The sequence below is a fragment of the Cibotium barometz genome, chromosome 9, assembly GCF_041138505.1.
Source record: "Cibotium barometz isolate CiBa-2024 chromosome 9, ASM4113850v1, whole genome shotgun sequence".
Lineage (NCBI taxonomy): Eukaryota > Viridiplantae > Streptophyta > Polypodiopsida > Cyatheales > Cibotiaceae > Cibotium > Cibotium barometz.
In genome coordinates, this window is record NC_141054.1 from 34,577,255 (window position 1) to 34,595,760 (window position 18,506).

Sequence of the window (18,506 nt, forward strand, 5' to 3'; positions counted from 1 at the left end):
TCTTATTCCTAAGAGCGGGGATAAGACATTGATTGGCCTGTGGAGACCTATCACCTTACTTGGGACTGCCTATAAGATTCTTGCTAAGGCAGTGAGCATCAGATTGTAGCCAATTTTGTAGGATGTTATTCATGATACTCAGAATGGATTCTTACACGGCAGGAGCATCTTTGATAACATTTTCTCGTTTTGGGAGGCCGTCGAATGGGCTAAAGAGAGCAATCAGCCCTTAGCCGTTCTGCTCGTGGATTTTGAGAAGGCCTATGATAGAGTGGATTGGGACTTTCTTGAGGGTACTCTTAGTCATATGGGCTTCTCTCAGAGATGGATCAAGGGAGTTTCATGCATGTATCGTGATGCCCACTGTAGAGTTCTTGCTTGTGGTGATAGAGGACAGCGGTTTCAGATTTCTCGCTGAGTACGACAGGGCTGTCCTTTAGCCCCTTTATTATATATCATAGTTGCAGAGGCCATGAGCATCTTTCTCCGCTCCACTGGTGGTATTTCAGGATTGAGGTTGCCTCTTCGTAGTCATGAGGAGTTGGTTGACTCTGAGTTAGCTGATGACACAGCCCTGTTTTTGGAGGCTTCACATATATGCTTATGTTCCTTCCGGGTAGCACTAGAGGAGTTCTGTTTGGTAGTAGGGGCACTCATTAATTGGCACAAATCTTTTGGTTTTTGGGTTAGTGATTCACCGAGAGTTGATTGGGGTGCAGAGCTTGGTTTTGCTTGGATCAGCGGAGGATGTACTGCTAGATATTTGGGATGCCAAGTTGGGATTGATATTTCTCCTGCACAGCAGTTTGCTCCGGTACTTATGAGTATCCGGAAGAAGCTCCTCCATTGGAGCTCCATGAGATTAGATTTAGCCTGCAGAGCTTTGGTGGCTAATTAGGTTTTGCTTGCCTCAGCTTGGTTTATTGCCTCTTGTTGGTGCTTTCCTCGTACGTGCATTGGCCAATTGTGGAGATTGATCCGAAATTTTCTCTGGTCGGGCTTGAATGGCACCTCAGACACTCGTGCCAGGGTAGCTTGGCTCACAGTTATTCAGCCCAAAAGAGAGGGGGGTTTGAATATTATCGATCTAGATGTTCAATGCAGGGCATTGCTTTGTAAGCTTGTGGTCAGAGGTTTCCTACCAGGCACTGAGCCTTGGAAGGATTTTTTCTTGTCTCAGATTTCCAGATGTACACCCAGGGTCGGGAAAGACTGGATGCCCAACACATGTTTTTTGTTCACAGAGGTTGATATTAGGGCACCATCTTCCCCTCTTATTGCAGCCATTGTCTGAGCATGGAGAAGCATGAGATATTTTTTGCGACAAAGGCTTCCTAGGTCTTTGGACGAGGCTGACCGACAACCTATTATGTGGAACGAATTCATTAGGGATGAGGTTGGTCGGCCACTTGGTGCATCTCGTTATATGCAATGGTCAGGATGGGAGAGATGCGCATACATAGTTCTTGCTTGGAAGACCTTTAAGAGTCTTTCGGAGGATCGGAGAGTTGCATCCACTCAGCATCTTAGGGGCTCTCACATTCATATTGTTCAGATTGATGCAGGTATTCCGCATGAGTGGCTTTCTGGGACCTTTCACGGAGATTATCATCCGAGTTGGTTGGGAGTTTTTTCGAGGATAGGCATACCTCTGCAGGTCATTGCTCTACCAGGCCAGGAGGATATAGATTTCCTCATGTATTCTATCATGCCTGGTGGGAGATTGAGGAGATGATGTATGGAGGAGATCATACCAAACACTAGGCTTAGTCCAGTGAGGATTGTTGGTCGCTAGGGGAAGCATTTGTTCATTGACTCTTCTCCTCAAATAGTGACTCATGGCTCTTGGTGTTTGTGGCTATATGGTGGCAGTCCTATCAGATATCTTCAGTGGGATCCAGGAGAGTGGGAGTGGATTGATGCCTTCGATCCTTTGAAATGAGTCTGTACAGCATTGTCTATGGGGGTGCAGCATTGCATAGCAGATTTGGGGTCCTGTAGCCTAACTTATGGGCAAATTGAGTGGCCGAGCCTTGCATGTGACTTGGGGGGCAGTTGCTTGGCTCTCCCAGTGAGGGCAGTGGTACAGATTCTGTTTTTTTCATTCGTAGAGGTATTGCCCAGCATGGTTTATTGCAGGATGTTCCTCACTCTGATTATACAAACACTAGACAGAGGATTGACACCAGTTGGGAGATTATTGCCAGTATTACAGCATGGCAGATCTGGAGAGCTAGATGCACGGAGGCTATTGAGGTTGTCCAGATTTTTGGGGCTCAGTGCATTAGTACTATATGGGGTTATATCATCCACACTCTTATGGCTACTTGGGCTCACATTCAGGGGCCCTCTCGTTCTGCGCGCAGGCGAAGCGTGTGATATTTATGCGGGAATGGGACCATGGCATCTTCTTTTCCTCTAGTACCACAGGTCTTACATGGCATCATGATGCTCCTCAGTGGTTGAAATCACCTTACATATTGGGGTGATTCTATTCTCTTCCGGCTTATAGCTGTGATTGTTGTATGTTTTTCTCATACTTAATAGAAGTTTCTTTCTGAAAAAGAAAAAAAGAAAAAAAAGAACAAGGTACAATGCTCAATGAAAGTACAAAGAGCTAAATAAAAAATGTCAAGAGTCGACTCAAGACTCAAGCATAGTTATATCAACAGCAACATGTGGACTCAAGTTGCCATCAAAGGCCTCGTCATATCCTCCTCCTCCTCCTCCTCCTGAAGGGCATACTTTGCTATGAATATCTGTAGATCCACTATCCACCTCATGTCCATGATTATCACACTCTGGCTCGGAGGAAGAAGAAGGTAACTCAACAAATGCCTCTGGCATAGGACATGCTATCTGGGTATGAAGGCGCAAGTTTGCACTCACAAAAATAAGATCACTGGCTTTTTGTGTGCCTAGTCGATTCCTCTTCTTTGATGCAATGTGACCAAGGGTGCTCCCCACAAGAGGAGAGAATGAGCATCCCTAACTCAAAATGCGTTGTGCCAACCGCTGGCTCAGGTGTACTAGTGACGCCACTACCTATGTGATGTCACCACAGTGCATGTTTTGCCTCGGTGGAAATCCTAACCCTAATTTCAAGATTGTCAGAATGAAGATTTGTTAGTGTCATCGCAAAGAGCTCGTTGAGAGAAGCAGCTGTTTCTATTACAGCATCTTGTAATTTAAAGTGGTTTGAGAGATTTTTAGGAGGATGACTTTTGGCATAAAAAGTCAATAAAGTTGCTTTTCGTTTGGTTTTTAAAAGCAAAACTTGCTTTAAAGCAAGCCTAAGCCGGCTCTATATAAGTGAGGCATGGGGGAGGGCTCTAGTCATAACGACAGCGTGGGTTTGAGAGGTTCGTCTCGGTGTTCCACGTGTAATGGTGAGTAGTTATCATTCAGGGAAGCACCCGCATATTGACCCTCCCGTTGATATTGTGACCCATAGGTCTTGATGCTTATTGCTGTGAGGGGAATGTCCTATGAGATATCCTCATTGGGATTCTGGTGAGTGGGAATGGATTGATGCAACCAAGTCAGCCTTTTTTTAGCTACAATGTCTGCAATGCCTGGCTCTTTTTACTTGGATAGATTCAGAGGATACCTAAACTCCGGCCGCACTACAATATTGCACATGGGGGTGTAGAGCTACTCAAAGGATTTCTCTATAGCTAAGATTATGAGCAGATTGAGGAGAGATACCATTTATATTACGTGGGGTGCTATTTCTTGGCTCACTCAGTCTAGTCCACATATATTTTTTGAGGGCAAGTATTTGGACACCGCCATAATGATATGCAAAGGTGTGGGCCAATGTTGCATGCTATTGGATATTTCTTAGACACACTAGTGACTATACACCACCTATGAAGAGGATTGATATCACTTGGGAGATCATTGCCCAGTATCACAGCTTGGCAGATTGGGAGGGCCAGATGCAGAGAGGCTATTGAGGGCATTCAGATATGCGACCCTCAGTGCATTTGTACTTTGTGGATATATTTTTCACTCGTATGGCTATGTGGGCTCGTATACAGGGACCATCCAGATCTGTGCAAGCAAAGCATGGGATCATGGGATCTTTTTCTTATCGATCCTCCCCACAGGACTCTCTCGGCACCATTGTGCCTCAGATTGGATATATTTTTCACTTGTATGGCTATGTGGGCTCGTATACAGGGACCATCCAGATCTGTGCAAGCAAAGCATGGGATCATGGGATCTTTTTCTTATCGATCCTCCCCACAGGACTCTCTCGGCACCATTGTGCCTCATATTGGTTGATATCACCATACATTTTGGGATGAGGATTTTCTGGCTTCTAGCCATGATCTTTTATGGTCTATTTATACTTAATAGAAGTCTACTTTCAGCAAATAATAATAATAATAATTTAAAGTTGTCCTCACTCGCATGTGAGCAAAAACTGTCGAGGAATTCTCTCAGGATAAAACCTCTCACCTTGTCATGGTACAAATTCTTAACGTAAAATTATGTACAGTTTCACCCAGATTAAATGGGTGAAACCACTGTTTGAAATGCATAACCTACTGTTTTAAATGGTGTTTGAAATGCATAACCACCGTTGCCTACAATGAGTTTGCAGAGAAAACAGATTGTTTTTGAGGAGAAATATGCAAGCTCAGTAGCTTGGAATACCCAAATGGAGGAAATGCTTTGCTATGCAGGAAGTGGCACACTAAATATCAGAATTGCCGGTTTTCCTGTGCATCACCAAAACTTTCATGGATATGTGGTTGGGTTCCAAGGGTCTAGATTGTTTTGCCTCCATGAGTACTCTATGCAGGTATATGTAATTTCTGGACTACGAGCTATGTAATTTTTGAACTCATGTTGGTCAATGCACTCTACTGACATAACCCATTTGAAGCTTCTGAATCTTTGAATTAACTATTTTTAGACACTAGATCTTCCACTCTCTTGGAGTATGAAGCATTACGTTGACAATGGAGACTATGAAAATGCATATAGAGTGGCCTGCCTCGGTGTGACAGAAGCAAATTGGAGATTTCTTGGTTTGGAATCTCTTCAAGCCCAATCTTGGAATATTGCTCATGGATGCTTTTCACGTCTTCAAGATGTGTGCTATCTGGATCTTCTCAACCAAGTTGAAAAAGGGTTTATATCTGCCCAGGACAAGCTACCACTATTAGCCATTATATGTGCTTACCAGGTTTCCTTCTGGCAGTTTTTCTGTTCTTTTGCTTTACCCGTTTCTTAGGTAAACTAACAAAATCTCACAGACCTAGTCGGTCCAGGGCAGGTTTGAAGAAGCAGTTCAACTTTATTGTGAGGCTGGTCAGGTTCAGAAGGCTTTGGAGATGTTTGCAGATCTGCATATGTTTGATGAAGCAAAAGCCTTAGCAGAGAGAACATATGTTGTAGACAGTAGGTCTCAAGCTAAAGTGCAAGAGATCATTCAGAAACAAGCAGAATGGACTGAAGAAAAGAATGATTATGCAGCTGCTGCTGATATGTACCTTATCGCGGGCCAACCTGAGAAGGCTCTTGCATTGGTTGCTGAGCACGGCCCACCATCAAAACTTATCGAGGTAATTGTCTGGCATCATAATCATGGATGAGGGATTTAGTGATGACTAGCAAAAATTTCCACGAGTACTTGTGAGAACAAAAGAACTGGCTACAGCTGTCTTCCTTGTGATGTATTGTGGGGTCATGCCAATAAGATAAAACTGAGCTTTGGAGAAAACTCTTTAAAACCATGGCACCTGCTCTAGGATACGTGAGTCATTTTTTCAGGGGTCCTTTTTGGCCTGCTCACTAGTGGTTTTCTCTTTGTAAACAAGAGCTATTGACTTTGAATCTTCGAAAAACCACATTTAATGCACCCTTCCCCCTTTCAAACTTAACAAAATCTCCCTACTCCTTAGTCATTTTTATTGAAACTTTACACCCTATCCATAGCCATACCCAACTATCCTAGTCAAGGTTATTAAAAGTTCACCCCATCCCCTTCACCTGCCAAACTTATTAAAAGTTCCTCACCTTTTATATTCCATTTTATTAAAAAACTTCACATCCCCTCCATAGCCATATCCAACTATCCCAGTCACAGCTATTAAATGTTCAGCCCCCAGCATAAGAAAAAAAACCTACCATCCTATCCCATTCTGTTCTCTTTAATAGTTGTGCAGTGGGATAGATCTGAATAAAAGAATCTTGATGCTAGTGGGAACAGTAATTTATATGCAGAATGCAAGGCAATTGTGAAGTTTTCCTTCAAGGATGCGCATGTGTATGTGGAGAGGGAAAAGGGTTGTTGCGTGAACTTTTGAGTAATGTTTCGGACTTACATCTCTTCATATTCTAACGGCTTGGTTTTCTTGAGACAGGTAGCAAGAAGATTTAAAAAAACAGACACTCAGGAGTTGTCTCTGTGTGCAACACTCATGAAGCTTCATGGACTGCATACACATGCTCTGGAGACCTACACAAAGCTGGGTGATTTAAGGTAATCTCTTATAGAGGGCATCCCTTCAAACTCGAAACAACAGAGCTCTTTGTGAAAGAATGTAAACCTCATTCTTTGTGTCTGATTTGGTTTCTTAAATTACCATGCAATGACATGATTCAGGTCAGTTTTAACACTGCATATCGACATGCAACAATGGGATGATGCTTTTGCAATGAAGACTTTGCATCCTGAACTAGACATTAACGTCTATTCACCATATGCTGAGTGGCTAGTGTCCCAGGAACAATATGATAAAGCACGACTAGCATATAAACAAGCAGGCCGACAAGAGTCTTTAATACTCCTGCTTCAAAGCCTTATGAACAATGCAGTAAGGTTTCTTTCTTAAATTGTTTCCATGTCTTGCGGTTGAAGTTTTATGTTAGTACTTAACGACCCTTGTTGGACGATCTCCATCATTATATTTTTTTAATCTATAAATCTTCATTTTCCAAGAATGGAATAAGAAAATCGTCTCAGGAAAACAAGAAATGGATGACTTCTTTAATATGATGTTTTTTTTTTGGGTTTTTTTCAGAAAAGAGACTTTGATTAAGTAAAATAAAATCATGCAAAGGGAGATCTCAAACCAAAGGGTAGGGATATCTTAACCAATCGGGGGCACTATGCTGCCATAAAAGGCCCGTAAGAGTGGAGGAGAAGAAAAGGCAACAGTTCCACTCTCTCATAAATCTGCTGCGTTTCGTCTGTACAGCTCTAGAAGATCTCTGTATGCAGGCCAAGGTGGCCAAAGGAGTGGGAATGATGTCACTCCATATACACTGGGTGTCCTAAATCTGAATACCCTCAAAAGCCTCTGAGCATCTGGTCTTCCAGATATGCCATGCCGTGATGCTAGCAATAATCTCCTGGGCGGTGTCACTTCTCAGCGAAGATGGTGTATCATAATGGGGGGATATCCTGAAGCAAACATCTTTGAGCTATGCCCGTACGGACAAGTATATAACAGAATCTGATCCCTTGCCCCGAAAAAAAGCTGTGGGACTGAGTCACTCTCTTCTGTCCTCCCTCTCTGATTCGTGCCTCTCCCCTTCGCCCGGCCTCCCCCTCCCTCCATCTGTTTTGCACTGTGGTGCTGGGCCTACTTGCACCACCACTGAGTGTCACCCTTGCCCCTTACACCTCCCGTCATCAGTTTCTTGGTCCCCCACCCCCCACGGGTCCGCGTGTTGGCCTCCGCTTTCACACTTTTCCAGGCTCCAGCCCTTTGCCGTCACCTCAGGCTGCCCGCCTGTCCTTCACCCATGTTTCCAATATTGTGGAGTTCGCCAAACAGAAAGATATCCTCTTGTTGTGTGACTTCAATGCACAGAGAGCTTAGATGCAGGTGCATATGTATGACTTTCATGCATACCTTTATTTCAAAAAGAACAACCAATATTGATGATGATGTGCTCATAATTCACAGGTGAAGGAAAAAAGGTTCAAGGATGCATCTTTCCTCAGCCTTAAGCTTTTTTCTGATAGAAGGGATCTTTCTATTGAAGATTGCAGTGGACATAACAATGTACAGATAGGGTATGCTAGCTTTTGGAGGCAAGCAGAGATGTATTATGCTTATTCATTCATCGATCAATCTATCAATGAGCCATTTAGAGCATCCAGTTCTGAAACTTTGTTCAATATCACACTCTTTCTCCTTGGTCGAAACACCAAGCAACCTTTACCTGGAATATCTCTGGTTAATATACTGGTTACTTTGGCAAAGCATGGAGAGGAGCTTGGTATGTTCATTAAGAGTTTTATATGATCACTTTGACAACTTGACTCCCTAGTGTTTTTTTAGAAGTACGGATCTGACAATTTTGCTGTGATTAATCAATGTATCTGGTATCTTTCACAAGATATGTGCTGCCAAGTTCTTTATTGATGATCGAGATTATCTTGAATTTGATGCTGCCTACACAAATCACCATGAAATAAATCATTAATGCAAACCCTCTGCATTTTTTCTTCCTCTTCTTACCTTGTTTGCACTACTGTGCTTCGTCAACCTCCCCAAGTCCTTGCTGTACATGTATATTCTGGTAACCTCTGGCTTTAAGTCTTTTGGGGAAAAATGATCTTGTATTAATATTATAGATATTTTGACATTAGGTATAGCTTTCGTTACAAGGAATTGAGGTCTCTGGAGGAATCAAGATCTGGATTAATGTGGGTGGTGTGCCTGCTGTGTCAAAAACATCATGTTTGCATGCGTGAAATTATTTTCTAGTGTGGACATTCCCACTTTGGAACCTGTGGGCGCGCATGTGCACGATCCTGGTTGAGGACTAAGACATTTCTTATAAGTTTTTTAGCTGGAGGCAGGTCAGTATTACCCCTAGGCCCATTTTTAATTACTAGCGGTAGAGGTGGCACAGGCCCATGGGAAAAAAGTTGTGCACAACAAAGCCGGGACAGTGGCCAGGCAGAAGGGTGCGCAGAAAAAGGGGAGACGGGCAGCAAAGACACAGCAGGCTGTCGTGCAGGCAGCGAGGAGAGAGGTGGCAGCGAAGAGAGAGAAAGCTGTTTTTTTTTTCAGAAAGAGAGTTCTATTAACTAATATAAATCATACAAAAGGAGATCTCAAACCAAAAGGTAGGGAGATTTCAACCAATTGGGGGCGCCATGCTGCCATAAAAGCCCCGTTGTAGTGGAGGAGAAGAAAACATCATGGTTCCACTCTCATAAATCTTCTGCACTTTGTTTGCGCAGCTCTAGAAGATCCCTGTATACGGGCTCAGGTGGTCAAAAGAGTATAAAAGATGTCACCACTCCATGTACTGCAGATACATTGGGTGTCATAAACATGAATACCATCGAACGCCCTTGAGCATCTGTTCTTCCGGATGAGATATGCCATGCCGTGATACTAACTATAATCTTCCAGGCGGTGTCAATACTCAGCGAAGGTGGTGTGCATAGCGCCTTGGTCTATGCCACACCGTAATTGGGGGATATCCTGAAGCAAACATCTCTAAGCTATGCCGCTGCACACAAGAATAACAAGATCTGCACCCCTACCTTGAGAAAGAAGCTGTGGGCCAGACTGAGTCAACCATTGAATAGCACCCCAAGTAATATAGATAGGATCATTCCTCAATCTGCCCAAGAGATGGGATATAGATACCCAAATCCTCTATGCTCCTTGCACTCCCCCATAAGCAATGATACAATGTCTAGGTGGAGCTGAGGACGAGGGATCCACGCCAAAAATAGATCTCCATTGGTGAGATGAACAGATGTCAACGTTAGGGGTAGCCATGGCGGCCAGAGAAGCAAGGTTGGTGAGACCCTGGGCAGAGAGGTCCGTGGCGGTGACGAGGGTGGAAAGGGAGTGCCATGACTGAGAGGAGGGCTCTTGGAGGTATATGAGAAAGCTACAGTGATTTGAGCTGGGAGATGGAGCGATCTAGCAAGGGATGGACAACTGAGAGGAAGATGCGGAACGGTTGGTAGCCCGAGAGGTGGGACCGGGGCATAAGACGGATCATCTTCAGCGGAGCTGGAGTCGGAGCCAGAGCCAAAGCCGGAAGCGGAGGAGGACATGGGGGAGTGAGGCCCAGGTGAAGCTGGTGTAACTGAGGAAATGGTGCGGCATGTGGCCACCAAGGGTGGTGCGGTCGTGGCAGTACCAGCACCCAGGGAGGCAGGGGGAGGAGAAGCTACCAAGGGAGGTTGAAGATGAAGAAGGGGCAATTGTGGGAGCCGGAATCGAGGCGGAAGTGGTTGGGGTAGCCATGTCGAAGTGGAACGCCGAGCAGGCTGACGAGGTCAGATGGATGGTGATGAAGGTAGAAGTTGCTGATGGGGGCTGTTTGATGCGAGTGTCACGGGTTTACTCTATGGCAGTATGCCTCCAGGAGTTGTTACTTGGCTAGGGAGATATGCAGCTACACTGCCCTGCTCCACTATGTACTCACACACTTTTTTTAGTGGAATCATAAGTATATTAGATTTACAAGATGACTATCCAAAGTAGATAGTCCCAAAGTACATCAACTGAAGATGTCAATATATGACATATATACATCATGATCTATTTGGTCAACCTGCATGCAATCGAAGAAAGATTGATGCAGGGAGTACCGAAAAAAAGAAAAAGCAGAAAAAACCGCATCACCGAAAACTACATGGTTGCGAACTTTCCATAGTGTCCATAAAGCCCAGTAGCGCACCCATGAGAAGAAAAGAGAGAACTCTGGTCTGGGCAAATGAAGACCAAATAGCCAGAAAAACTTTCCAAATATCATATTTGGAAATCTAGCCCGCAGAAGCTAGATGAGAGGAAGAAAAAACTGACGAGAAGAAGGACAGCTCCAAAAAATATGAATGACTGTCTCCCTGGAAGCAGAGCATCTATGGCAAGTGGATGAGGATATATGTCTGCGTGCCAGAAACTGTCCTGAGGTAATAACAGCCAAAAGAACGCGCCATAAAAAGAGCTGTTGTCGAAGAGGAAGCTTTGACTGCCAAAGAGATCGCAATCGTCTTTTCCACCACCAAGATGACCGATGCATATGCCTGAAGAGATTTGCCCGTTCAGAAACCCAAGGCAATGGCAACAAATGTTTATACAGACCAGCAACTGTAATATCAGATAGCCTCAAGGGATGGCATGAAGAATCAAAAGAGGAGATAGTCCAATCCTGCAAGCGATCTCTAATTTCCAACAGTGGAATCGGCAAAAAAGGTTGAAGCATTTGAATTATATCACGCCAAAGACGACGATAATGAGGTCCCAAGCCATAATGTGCAGCAGCCTGTGGAAAAGAAAGAGGGGAGCCATCAAGATGGATGACATCTCCCACAGAGGTAACACCCTTTGAGTGGAGAAAATATGAACGCCGGGGTTCTTGCACCGCCAGGGGAACTGAAAATGCTTTGGACCAGTGGATGCTCTCAGTGCGGAGAGAGTTGCCTTGTAAGGAGTCGCGACCATTCCATTTTAAATTTGAAAGGACAAGCTTCCAATCAGCAAGTAAGCCAGAAATGAGAGGACAGTCCTTAATTTTGCCAGTAATGTAACCAAGAATAAAATCCCAATGAGTAGGTTGCCAATGGCCAAAAGCCGAAGTCGTTAGATGAAGTAACAAATGACGGATCATTGCTGTCCAAGGCTGAGTGCCTTCCAGAAATTGAAGCATCAGTTTACCACTATGTACTTACACACACTGGGAAGACACTATGCTCGATGTGCACCCACGAGACAGTAACAACAGGCAATTGGCAAGATTGCAGAGGAGAGAGACACGCACAGTTACAGAGTCAATGAAGATCAAGAGAGCAATCGCTGTTTTGCAGAGGTGGTGGCACTGTGGCGTAGCCAGTGGTACTGCAGCAACTGGAGTGCGCACAGAAACAGCAGCACACGCTTAGGCCTAAAGGGTAAATGGGCAGTACACAAGCAATGTAGCACAAGCAACGGGCAGCGTAGAATGAAGCAGCAGCTGGGCACCTGTGTGTGAAGTGGGGTGTGATTCAATCGGTGTAGTGCTGTCCCACTCTGTCTCAGAGAAAACACTCAACCTGTATGCATGAGTCCTTAAGAATACTACAAAAAACTCATCTCCCTAACCAAGGAATGGTGTAATCAAAATGAAAGAAGCGGGCCCACCATCGGTCATGGACAGAAGCGCACTCGCCATCGCGACTCATGCATACAGGTTGAGTATTTCCTCTGAGACAGAGTGGGACAGCACTGCAGTGGAGCTTACCATACGGAACCATGCAATTGGCTTCTGACATCTGTTGTGCGATCTTGGAATTATCCATTCCAGGATTTTATTGACTGCACATTTTTTACCACCTTCAGGCTATACAGTATCCTGCCTTCAATTGCTAAATTGGTGAGGCTCAGGAAGAAAATCTCTGTAGTATTATTTTTCTAGATTGCCAGTTCCATCTTTTATAATTGCTGGGTGTCTGGTTTATGTGGTAGTTTTATATAAGTTTTGACAATTAGTCTAAACATTTGAGTTTCTTTGATTCAGTCTAAGCGTTCATCGTGCTACAATTTTGTTTGTTAGGGTGTTATAAGGCTGCTCGATCTGCTTATGGACGCTTGCAAGGTTTGAGAATACCTGCAAGTTGGATGGACAAACTTGATGTAGCTGCTTTATCTGTTCGAGCCCGGGCTGCAGTTTCTGACGAGTCAAGTCCGAGATTGGAGTGCCCTTGCTGTTATTGCTGTGCATCCCCTTTACCAGTTATTTCTTCTTCATGGAATGATGCATGTGGCTTCTGCTCACAACCTGTCTTTCGATCCTTTGTCTCATTTGACCAACTACCAATTGTGAGCTTTGCCTTTACAGTTTCTTGAATGTTTTCAATGCTTGTGTTCTTAAAAGTGGGATTCCACTACTTAATACCAAGTGGCTTTTCTGAGCTTTGCCTTCACAAGTCTCTCAAATATTTTCAATGTTTGTGTGCTTGTGAATGGAATTACACTACCTAATACGAAGTGGGTAGTTAGGTGATGGACCTCAGGATGCAGGTTTGCATGTAGATGGTGACTCACGATAGCAGGGAACCATCTTCCTGCAAACTGCAGACTGAGGGCCATTCCATTTTCTCAAAGATTCCAGGAGGCCATAGAGAAATACATCAGCATTTTGCAGGATGTTCTTCCATAAAAACAACATGCTTTTGACAGTTTTATGTTTAACACAATTTCTTTTTCAGGTGGAGTTCTTCCTAGAGGATGGCATCACACATGCGACTGCAAGAAAACTTTTGAAATCAAGGCCATGCAACCTCAATTCCAAATCTTTCGAAGGATCAAATGAACATAATGTCGAATCTAACCAGGCTCACTGGAGGACCATCTTGCAAAGTCATTTTTTCATTTCAAACTCAAAACTAAAACCTGGACCTCTTTGTGCAAATGAAAATACACTTTGCAGTCTTCAAACAAGACAGATCATTGTACAAAATGCTTCAAATATGGAACAGTCACGATACTTCTACGTGATAGACCCTTCATTTGCAATTTGTCAATGTACGTGTTGCAACCAGTTCTTTGAGCAGGAGGAATGGGATGCTGCTGTGCTGCAAGAGGGATCTTGCCCTTTCTGCAGGAGCTCAGGCTCCAAAACACCAAGTTGGAGTGTTTCCAGCATCCCACAACATTGTGTATGACTTCTGCACGTACAAGCGGATATTTGTCTAGCCTTGCCACCCCCGGTATTTCTTGCAGAGCGTGCTGGCCAAAGCAATTTTCATCCAGTCTCTGATAAATCATAAGCACCTGATACAAGCTCATGTAATGATGATAGAGCAGCAGCATGAGAAAAAAGAAAGGCTGGAGACGAGGCACATTGTGCATCCAGATTCTAGACACTTTGATTCATGTCTGTGCTCAACGTCATGGACAAGGTCTTTCTTATAGTTTCCAACATATGATTCTACAACACTCTTTGTGCCAAAGATAAGAGTGGCTAATTTACTTATCAGGGCATGTGCTCCTCTATTTCTGAGGTCCACCGATGCATAAGATGGTCATGTGTACTTTTGGGGTGGCAAAAGTCTCCCTGGAGAAAATAGTCCGAAAGTATTCAAGACTCTGAATTTGTGTTAGAGGCACATTCTAACCATGAAGCTCAGTTTTGTAGTTTAGGTTCATGCGCCTTTGTCAACAAGATTACATGAAACATAATGGTATTCATATGTATTGCAAACGGACATCTTGTATTGCCATTCCCTCGTGCGCCTTTTTATTCAAAGTTTTCATGTTTGTGATTGGATTTACAGTGCATAAAACATCCATGCAGACAAAGTGGTTATGAAGCTTTGAAATCAAGGTTTTTCAAAAGTCTTGACCCAGTAACTTGCAAGTTCAAGCAGCAGAGGGCAATATGTTTGAGAAGATTAAAAGCACTATTGGAGACGAGCAGGGCTGTCCATTATCTCCAACCTTTTTTGGGCTTTATATTCATGAGGTGGCTGATTTCTTAGAGACATTGTTGGGGTGGGTGGGTGTGTGTGTGTGTGGCGCGGGGGGGGGGGGGGGGGGGGGGGGGGTGGCTTGTTGCTATATGCAAATGATATTGTGCTGATTCCCTCTTCAGTAAAAGGGGTTCAAAAGAAATTTCGCGCACTAGGGACCTTTTGTGAGCAGAAAACAAAACTGATGATCTTTTATACCGCTATGGTGGGATGGAGCAAGCCTAAATTCGCAGACAAAGGGGAATGAACAGAGATGGACTCCTATACATACTTGGGGATACTTTTCTCTGCCCCATGCTGAAGTTTGCCTTAGTAAGGGATGGGAATGGTTCTCTCGCAAAATTTGCGCTCACCAACAGCTCCGCCCAAACTGCCCGAGGCCTTGGTGCCCTCGGGAACCTCTGCAGGCGCTAAGACAGTGGGAACTGGGAATTTCTGTTTTGAGCTTGCACAAAAGGTGCAGCCAGGAGTGCATGCCAGAGTACAGCCTAAAAGACACATGAAATAGGGTTACAAAGCCTTACAAACAGAATGGAACTAAGAGCTCGATCCACAGTGAGCAGCCTAACGAAAGGTGCGGCCAGGAGTGTGCCAGACTACGGCCCAAAAGACACATGAAATAGGGTTACAAAACCTTACAAACAGAATGGAACTAGGAGCTTGATCCACAATGAGCAGCCTAACGAAACCCTACTTTGAAATTGTTTGCAGTGGTTTGAATAAGACTTCTTTCACCTCCTCCCTCTCCCGTTTCTTTGCCTTCATTAACATACGGAAAAGTTTTTACTGTGTTCAAGTCGGCCAGCCGCCCTTTTATTGGCATTATGGCTTCTGGCCAGGCCAATCATCCTCCACCCCCACCGGTCGGGAGAACAATCATTTTTTTCGAAGACGAGCTTAGGACCTTACATGCAGATTTTGATAAAGAAGTCAAAACCATACTCATTGGAAAGATTTTCGGGTCTCATCCTTTCCGCTCTCAGACTGAGGATTGGATCTTGGCAGCACTTCCCACAGAGCTTGCCTCACATTTTACTTATGCCCGGCCCTTTGAAAGGGGTTCTTCGAAGCATATTTCGATAGACCTTCAACCCGGTGGCAGCATCATTAGCAGAAACTCCTAACAACACAGTCGGGGACGACAACCTCTGTCAAGCCTTTAGCACTTAATCTGCTGACGATGATGCCCCATGCTCCTTGATTGCCATCACATCATAGAGGCAGTGCAGACCTATGAGAGGCACTAAACTAAATCTCGCGCCATGTTTCCTTCCTCTTTACCATGAGAGGTGTCTCATGGAATGTGCTGGGCCTTGGTGGCATGTCGGAAGCACGTCATCAGGAACCAGTTTCACCTTAGTCCCATGGATATTTTACTCGTGCAGGAGCATAAGCTTGATGCCGGCCAGTGTAGTAGATCTGGCAAGCTTTTATCTGGGGCATGCTTTTTGGTCCACTCCAGATGGAACTAGAGGTGGAGTATGTGCTTCAGTCACAGCTGCAATTATTCCTTATATGACTAGTCATGGAGTTATTATCCCTTCCAGAGCACAATGCATTATGCTTATGCAGGGTGGATTGAAAATTGGTGTGGCGAATGTGTATGCTCCTAACCTCAGAGGAGAAAGAATTCTTTTTTGGAATGCCATCATGGACTCTCCCTCAGGCAGATCACTGGAACGTTGCAGTTGAATTCAATATGGTTGAGCAACCCGCAGATGGGAAGAGGGGACATGAAGACATCGTTCACCTGCTTGAGAGGGCATCCTGGGAGAGATTTATCTTTTTCTTTTATGGCAGGGACTGTTGGTTAGAGGATGACTTCCATAGGAAGCCAGATTCATTTCTGTTTTCTTGGAGTAATCACAGGAGTGGTGTAAGTAACATTTATGCACACTTGGTCTGCTATTATGTTGATTGGGCACTTGATAGTGGTGGCACTATCTTCATTGCCCCACGCACCTCAGAGTCAGACCGTTGTCCTGTAGTTTTGTGCATCAGAGATCTGGGGAGCCAGAATTCTCCCCGAGTATGCATACCGTAGTCTCTTTACTCAAATGCAGAGTTATCTCAGCAGGTGATGGATGTTTGGAGAGCTTGTGATGCTCTTGACTCTAGGCAAAGAGTTGCTCTTGCCTTAGAGAGTAGTAGTGATCTTTATCATAGTGTGGCCCTAGCCAAGAGGTAAAAGATCTTGGATAGAGAGAGATCCATCAGGCGTAAGATGTGTACTTTGTAGAGGGAACTTGAGAAACACCCTGATGCTCAGTGAATCAGATGCATTATGCACTGTTAGGCTGAATTGTAGGACCCTTTTGAACAGTGAGTAGAGTTTCGTTATCATGCACGAGTCATTCTGGATTTCAGATGAGAGGTAGATGTAACATGCATTTCTTTGCTCCTCAAGGCCTCTCTAATTGTAAAGGTAGATGGCCCATGGTTATGAGTGTATCATCTTGGTTTCATTTGCTTCATTCACTTGGGAAGTGGAAGGAGTAAGAAAGAGGTGTCTGAGAGTTTATGCACATGGGCGTAAAGGTGCCTAAAGGGCTCTTCACTATATAAAAAGGGGACGTGATATAATTGCTATACATTTCTATTTCTGCTCCATTAGTGCACGTTTTCTGTCTTGTTATTTCTTCCAGTCTTGTTTGGGCATGCACGTTTTCTGTCTTGTTATTTCTTCTAGTCTTGTTTGGGCATTCAAGGTTGCTACAGATGTAGCACTGTTTTTGGCGATCCTGCTGTGGAAGGGGTCAAGTTTCCATCACTTCCCCTTCCTACGTCTCTGTGTGCGCAGACCCTTGTGCTACCGCCTGAAAATTCGTGTAGCCCAGGCAGCACCTCCCTTACATTGGCCTGCTGGTATTGCCCATTGCCTGGCCGTCGCTTGCTCCAAAACCGCTGGTCATGTCGCGTGTCATCTCAGTCTGGTTGCCGCTGTTCTTGCTTTGCACCTCTGCTCGCCCTTCAGACTCACGTCGGGGTGTCTTCCCATACTTGCTGAACCCCTCTAGCGAACCCGTCCACCCGCTTGTGGTGATAGACATCGAGCGGAACAGCTACGAGACTGTGGAGTCGTCCATTATCCACTTCCCAGCTCTTCTCAGTGCTTGGCGCCATGTCACACCTACTACGCAGCGTTCCTTCACCTGGTCAGCGTGCCTTCGCAACGGTTAGTATTGAACCGCCCGTCCACCGCCCAGCCTATCACATGCGCACGTACTGCCCTCTCTCCTCTTATCGTATTGCCCAATGCCTCCCACTGCACGTATCGGCCCCTCCTACCACCTATCTCCCCCCCCCCCCCCAACCTCCACCTCGTCGCCATCCAACTTACTGGCTTTTTCCTGCTCACCTCCACCCCAACTCCATTTATACACCTCGCCACTCCCCCACATTATCACTGGGGAGAACAAGCTTTTACCAGGGGACATCGTGGAGCACGTTCATGTGGGCAGTATGACCCTTAATCGCCCCTTTACCGGAGAGAAAGCAGGGATCCAGCTCAAGCTCTGTCGATTTTGCAAGTTATGTTGAACTACAGCTGAGCTCGCCAACACTCAACTGCGACATGGGTATGTGTCATTTCCATGGGAAAAGAAATGAAGCAGCAACAAGGTCATCCACAACAATTTACAAATCTTCTCGGCACCATCACCGGTTACCTGTTGGCTTCTTGAAATAGCCGCTGTGTCACAATCCTACCTCTTATCTCATGGTGAACTCTCTTCTTTCTCTCTCTATTTCATAGTGGTCTCTTTCTCTCTCTATTTCATAGTGTGGTCAAGACACTCTCTACGTCATCGGAGCGTTTCCTCCATGAAGAAACCAGTGTTCGCCTGCAGCGTGTGAAACCTAGCGCTTGCAGGGGCAGAGATCTTCTGCAGCGGTTAAGGTTTGCTCACCTCTGAAGATCGCGGGTGATCGGCACAGAAGAAGGAGAGCTCATTACCCTGTTTGGTCACTGGGAATTGAGCGCATAGTTTTTTTCGTCCCTGGTTAGGGTGTCTCTTTGTCTCTTTTTGTCTGTTTATCAGAAATGTGGCTTTTC

The 18,506-nt window shown here is 44.8% G+C and overlaps 1 protein-coding gene across 5 annotated transcripts in view; it reads left to right on the forward strand.

The window, feature by feature from the left end:
- The window catches only part of LOC147635513 (uncharacterized), a 142,091-nt gene extending 127,844 nt beyond the window's left edge, over window positions 1-14,247 (forward strand). For 3 of the 5 annotated variants that reach the window (XM_086802814.1, XM_086802815.1, XM_086802816.1), the window contains 8 exons: window positions 4,613-4,813; window positions 4,928-5,200; window positions 5,286-5,579; window positions 6,381-6,499; window positions 6,623-6,833; window positions 7,932-8,247; window positions 12,535-12,800; window positions 13,190-14,247. In XM_086802814.1, the coding sequence (XP_086658940.1) occupies window positions 4,613-4,813; window positions 4,928-5,200; window positions 5,286-5,579; window positions 6,381-6,499; window positions 6,623-6,833; window positions 7,932-8,247; window positions 12,535-12,800; window positions 13,190-13,645 (2,136 nt within the window). In that variant the 3' untranslated portion in view covers window positions 13,646-14,247. Of the gene's footprint in view, window positions 1-4,612; window positions 4,814-4,927; window positions 5,201-5,285; window positions 5,580-6,380; window positions 6,500-6,622; window positions 6,834-7,040; window positions 7,206-7,931; window positions 8,248-12,534; window positions 12,801-13,189 lie in introns of those variants that run through there. The other 2 variants (XM_086802817.1, XM_086802819.1) reach the window with 2 other exon arrangements.
- Window positions 14,248-18,506: the final 4,259 nt, after the last annotated feature.